Source organism: Orycteropus afer, unplaced genomic scaffold, assembly GCF_000298275.1.
Source record: "Orycteropus afer afer isolate SDZICR_OR568_19922 unplaced genomic scaffold, OryAfe1.0 scaffold00018, whole genome shotgun sequence".
NCBI classification, from domain to species: domain Eukaryota; kingdom Metazoa; phylum Chordata; class Mammalia; order Tubulidentata; family Orycteropodidae; genus Orycteropus; species Orycteropus afer.
Genome location: NW_006921605.1, coordinates 21,083,222 through 21,089,649, shown reverse-complemented (window position 1 = coordinate 21,089,649; position 6,428 = coordinate 21,083,222). Strand labels below are relative to the sequence as shown.

The window sequence follows — 6,428 nt, the reverse complement described above, 5'->3', positions numbered from 1 at the left end:
GAACTTCCAGAAATATAAGCTGGATTCAGAAGAGGACATTGCTGATGTCAGGTGGATCTTAGCTGAAAGCAAAGAATACCAGAAAGATGTCTACCTGTGTTTTATTGACTATGCCAGGACATTAGACTACATGGATCATAACAAATTATGGATAACATTGCAAAGAATGGGAATTCCAGAACATTTAATTGCTCTTATGAGGAACCCATACATAGACCAAGAGGCTGTCATTCAAACAGAACAAGGGGATACTGCATGGTTTAAAATCAGGAAGGGTGTACATCAAGGTTGTATCCTTTCATCATACTTATTCAGTCCGTATGCTGACCAAGTGATCTGAGAAGCTGGACTATACGAAGAAGAACACAGCATCAGGATTAGAGGAAGAGCCATTAACAACCTGTGATATGCAGATGACACAACCTTGCTTGCTGAAAGTGAAGATGACTTGAAGCACTTACTGACGAAGAACAAAGACTATAGCCTTCAGTATGGATTACATTTCAACATGAAGAAAACAAAAATTTTCACAATGGGACCAATAAGCAGTATCATGATAAACAGAGAAAAGATTGAAGTTGTCAGGGATTTTATTTTACTTGGATCCATAGTCAACACTCATGGAAGTAGCAGTCAGGAAGTCAGATGTCATATTGCATTGGGCAAACCTGCTGCAAAAGACCTCTTTAGAGCTGAGAGGCAAAGATGTCACTTTCAAACGTAAGGTGCCCCAAACCCAAGCCATAGTATTTTCAATGGCCTCATATCCATGTGGAAGCTAGATAATGAATAAGGAAGACAGAAGAAGAGTTGATATCTATGAATTGTGGTGTTGGTGAAGAATACTGAAAATACTACGGACTGTCAGAAGAATGAACAAATCTGTCCTGGAAGAAGAGCAGCTGGAATGCTCCTTAGAAGTGAGATGGCCAGACTTCGTCTCACCTACTTTGGTCATGTAGTCAGAAGGGATCATTCCCTGGAGAAGGATATCACACTTGGTAAAGCAGAGGGTCAGCAAAGGAGGGGAGGACCCTCAATGAGATGAATTTACACAGCTGCTACAACAACAGGCTTCATTCAGCACAGCAAGGATTCGGAGGATGGCACAGGACCAGGCAGTGTTTTGTTCTGTTGTACACAGGGTCGCTATGAGTTGGAACTGACTCTATGGCACCTAACAACAACAACTATGGTTACAAGTTAGAAGAGTGGCTGGTAGTTGCTTGGAGAAGTGGAGTCAGCACAGATTTACCATTTACTGATCATGAACAATGATCTCTCTGCTGGGTGAACTGGCCAAAAGGTAATTTGTAATAGAATCGATCATACCCTTTGTACTGGATACTCCATTTTAGAATATACAACTCAAGGAAATGAATGAAAACAAACAAAATGCTGTACATAATATTCTATATCAGCTTCTTACAAAGAGAATTATAGTAATTTAAGGACAGAAATAAAACATACATTAACAGTAGATGTTTACTGAGCATTTAAGAAGGCTAAGTGCTTTAAATACATTATCTCATTGAGTTCTTCCACTGATTTCTATGAGAAATTTTTATATTCCCTATTTTATAGATGAAAACTCTGAAATACTGAGATTAAGTAATCTGTGCAAGGTTTCACAGCTATAGTGATTAGGTTAGGATTTGGCCATAGGATCTAAATAACTCCATGATCTTAGTCACAGAACATAATTATGTTCTAATGAAAACCTTGGGAAAAATACTTGAAGACTGGCAAATGACTATATAAACTCTATAGTTATTAAAAGTAACATATAACAGAGCTACAGATAAAGTTTTTACGAACTAGTGGCAATTATTAAAAAAGAAAAAAAAGAACAGTAAGGATCAAAAGACTACCCAGAATCTTGGTATGGTCATAAAACAGGATGAAATTCCATTTATCTTACTTTTTGTTTATAGTCCTATAGCAATGAACAGATTGCATACCTTCTGCATACAGTCTTTCTGCGAGGAAAACTGCATCTCGGTATGCATAGTGGTTTAGTGCTTGCCATATAGCAGCCTGTAAGAAGGAAAGAGAACATAAGGATGTCAATTCTAACTCATAGTGACCCTGTAGGACAAAGCAGAACTGCCCCATGGGGTTTCCCTAGGTTGTAATCTTTATGGAAGCAGATAGTCAGGCCTTTTATTCTGTGGACCCACTGGTGGGTTTAAATTGCTGACCTTAAGGTTAACAGCTGAGTGCTTCACTACTGAGTCACCAGGACTCCTTGAACATAAATATACATATATTTATACTTTCAAGGTAACTTCTAGCATAGTCTTGCATACCCCCATTCAAGTGATAAAACCCTGATGCCCACAGTGCAAACTCCTTAGTATGTTAAAAAGGCTCTTCACAGTAAAGCTCCTAAAGTCTGAACTGACTCACTCAACTCTCAACAGACTTTCCATCCTCTGTGTCTTTGTACATGCTTTTCCTTCTCTGGGGAATGTGAGCTCCTCAAATGTGTAAGATGATGAGAATTCCCCTTATAAAACGCTCATTTTTGAAAGACCCAGTTTAAAAAACATCTACTCCCTAAAGCTTTCCTAAGTGATCTCCAGCTGTCCCCCATCTTTTTTATATACCCCTAGTGGAACACTGATGATACTACAGTTGTTTCTGCCTACACGACTAAACTATAGACGCTCACAGCAGTGGTTCTCAATCATTTTTCATGATACATGAGGGACATGTTCAAATGTATGTCATCCTCCCACACATACTTCTGCATCTATTAGCTTCAGTGCCATCCTACTGTTACCCACTCAAGGACGCATATTATAATGGAAATGAGAGTGATATTGTCATAGAAATCTCTCATCTATTGCAATATTTTTTAAAATTATGAAACATATCACATAAAGTATTTATCAGATAGAAGTACTTTTTAAGTAGTAATAAGCAGGAGAAAGATGTGGCAGTTTGCATCCCATAAAGATTACAGCCTTAGAAACCCTATGGCAGAAGATCTACTCTGTCCTATAGTGCCGCTTTAAGTCAGAATTGACTCTATGACAATAGGCTGTTTTTGGTTTTAATAAACAAAAACATTTACACCCACATGTTCACCTTTCAGCTCAAGAAAAAACTCCATCGAACCCTCATATGCCCCTACTTGATCACATACCTCTCTGTGCCCTAAAAGGAAATCATCACCTTGAATTTGAAACTCTTTTCATGTTTTTAAACATTCATATATATCATCTCTAAGGAATATAATATTTAACTTTCCATGTTTTTGGACTTTATTTATAAACAACGGTGTAATGAATACTTCTGTATTTTCTCTTGGAGTTACATATATAAGAATCTCTTCACACTGGGATTTACTTAGGAATGGAATTACAGCATTGTTGAGTATGCATGTGTTCATCATTAGCAGGTAATGCTAAACCATTTTCTGAAATCATCAGTTTAACTCACACTCCACCAACAATGTATAAGGGTTCCTATTATTCTACATCCCTGAATACACTAAGAAGCTCTGGTGGCATAGTGCCTAAGGCATCTGACTCTAACCAGAAGGCTGGTGGTTCAAATCCACCAGTCACTCCTCAGAAGGAAGGCTGGGCAATCTACTTCCACAGAGATACCACCTCGGAAACCCAAGGAGGGGTCCATGAGTCAAGCTGACTCAACGGCAGTGAGTTCGGTTTTTGGTGTCTACACCAAGCATTGTCAAACTTTTTAATTTCTACAAATCTTATGGATACAAAATGCTTATCTTATGCCTTTAATCAGCATTTCCCTGAGTACTAAAATGAGGCTGAACAACTTTTTATGTGTTTATTGGTAATTCATTTCATGTTTATTGGTCTTCTGGCCAATGACTGTTCATGTAGTATGCACTACAGTACCTGTTATACTTGAGCCCATCACTGCACCCACTATGGCAATCCATCTTGTTGAGGGTCTTCCCCTTTTTCGCTGACCCTTCACTTTACCAAGTATGATATCCTTCTCTAGGGAATGGTCCCTTCTGACTACATGACCAAAATAGGTGAGACGAAGTCTGGCCATTCTCGCTTCCAAGAAGCATTCTGACTACCCTTCTTCCAGGACAGGTTTGTTAGTTCTTTTGGCAGTCCATGGTACTTTCAGTATTCTTTGCCAACACTACAACTCAAATATCAACTCTTCTTCTGTTTTCCTTATTCATTGCCCAACTCTCACATGCATATGAGGAGACTGAAAATACCACAGCTTGGGTTAAGCGCACCTTAGTCTTCAGGGAGACATCTTTGCTTTTCAGCCCTTGAAAGAGGTCTTTTGCAGATTTGCCAAGTGCAATATGTCATCTAATGTCTTCACTGCTGCTTCCATTGGTGTTGACTGTGGAACCAAGTAATATGAAATCTTTAACAACTTTAAGTGTTTTCTGTTTATCATGTTACTGCTTATTGGTCTAGTTGTGAGGATTTTTGTTTTCTTTATGTTGAGATGTAATCCATACTGCAGACTGAAGTTTTTAGTCTTCATCAGTAAGTGCTTCAAGTCATCCTCACTTTCAGCGAGCAAAGGTGTGTTGTCTATGTATCGCAGGTTGTTAAATCCTTCCTCCAATCCTGAAGCCATTCTTCTTCATATAGTCCAGCTACTCAGATTATCTGCTCAGCATACAGACTAAGTATGGTGAAAGGATACAACGCTGACACACACTGTTCGTGACATTAAACCATGCAGTGTCCCCTTGTTCTGTCCAAACAACAGCCTCCTGGTCTATGGACAGGTTCCTCATGAGCACAATTAAGTGCTCCGGAATTCCTATTCTTCTCAATGTTATTCATAATTTGTTATGATCCACAAAGTTGAATGCTCTTGCACAGTGAATAAAACACAAGTAAACATCTTTCTGGTATTCGTTGCTTTCAGCCAAGATCCATCTGACATCAGCAATGTTGTCTCTCGTTCCACGTCCTCTTCTGAATCCAGCTTGCATTTCTGGAAGTTCCTGGTCAATATACTGCTATAACCGTTTTTGAATCACCTTTAGCAAAATTTTATTTGTGTGTCATATCAATGACATTGTTTGATAATATCCACATTCTATTGGATCATCTTTCTCTGGAATGGATACAAATATATATATTACAAATTATGTATTACATACACACAGGCACACACATTTTTCAATGTTTACTCAGCACCTTTACGAGCACTAAACCAGGAGCGGTTTCATTTAACTTCCAGACTGTCATACTGTCAGAAATTAAAGCCTTCAATTTGACTTTTAAAAATAAATCATTCATAAACATTTTTGGTAACAAATCATTTTTTTTAGAAGTTTTTATTGTGATTTGGGTGAAAGTTTGCAGATCAAATTCATTTTCCATATAGCAGTTCATGCAGTAACAAATTACTTTTGAGACAGCTCAAAAACTGATCATGACACAACAGCGTTACTTATTTTTAGCATGTACACCAGCTCATAATTTGACGAAGGATGATAGGGGAAGCTGTAACAGTAATTAATATAACATTAAAACAAGTGATTAACATGCCTTGGGTTTAGTAAAAGCTCAATAAATATTTGTTGAATGAAAAGCAAATGGTTAGTAACATTGCTTTTGTTGTTGTTAGGTGCTGTTGAGTCAGTTTCAACTCACAACGACCCTCTATGTACAATAGGATGAAACACTGCCTGGTCCTGCACCATTCTCACAATCCTTGCTGTGCTTTAAGCCCATCATTGCAGCCACTGTGTCAATCCATCTCACTGAGTCTTCCCCTTTTCTGCTGACCCTCTACTTTACCCAGCATGATATCCTTCTCCAGGGAATGGTCCCTTCAGACAACATGATCAAAAAGTAGGAGAGATGAAGTGTGGCTATTCTTGCTTCTGAAGAACATTCTGGCTACACTTTCTCCAAGACAGATTTGTTTGTTCTTCTAGGATTCCATGGTACCTTCAATAATCTTCACTAACATAATTCAACAGCATCAGTTCTCTGCCCTCTTCCTTACTCACTGTCCAGCTCTCGCTCCCATGCATATGAAGTTATTGAAAATACCATGGTTTGGGTTAGGCGTACCTTAGTGACATGTTCGCTCTTAAACACTTTAAAGAGGTCTTTTGCAGCAGATTTGCCCAACACAATACGTCATCTGATTTCTTGACTGCTGCTTCCATGGACATTGATTATAGATCCAAATAAAAAGAAATCCTTGACAACTTCAATCTTTTTTCCATTTATAAAGCCGACACCTATTGGTTTAGTTGTGAGGATTTTTGTTTTCTTTACATTGAGGTAAAATTCATACTGCAGGCTGTAGTCTTTGATCTTCATCAGTACATGCTTCAAGTCATCTTCATTTTCAGCAAGGAAGGTTGTGTCATCTGCATACTGCAGTTTGTTCATGAATCTTCCTCCCATCCTGACACCATGTTCTTCTTCATATAATCC

The 6,428-nt window shown here is 38.3% G+C and overlaps 1 protein-coding gene across 1 annotated transcript in view; it reads right to left on the bottom strand.

Moving 5' to 3' along the window:
- Positions 1 to 2,029, bottom strand: part of CDC27 (cell division cycle 27) — a 43,286-nt gene extending 41,257 nt beyond the window's left edge. Inside the window, exon 1 of the mRNA XM_007959757.2 lies at positions 1,962 to 2,029. Within this exon, the coding sequence (XP_007957948.1) occupies positions 1,962 to 2,029 (68 nt within the window). The remainder of the gene's footprint in view (positions 1 to 1,961) is intronic.
- Positions 2,030 to 6,428: the final 4,399 nt, after the last annotated feature.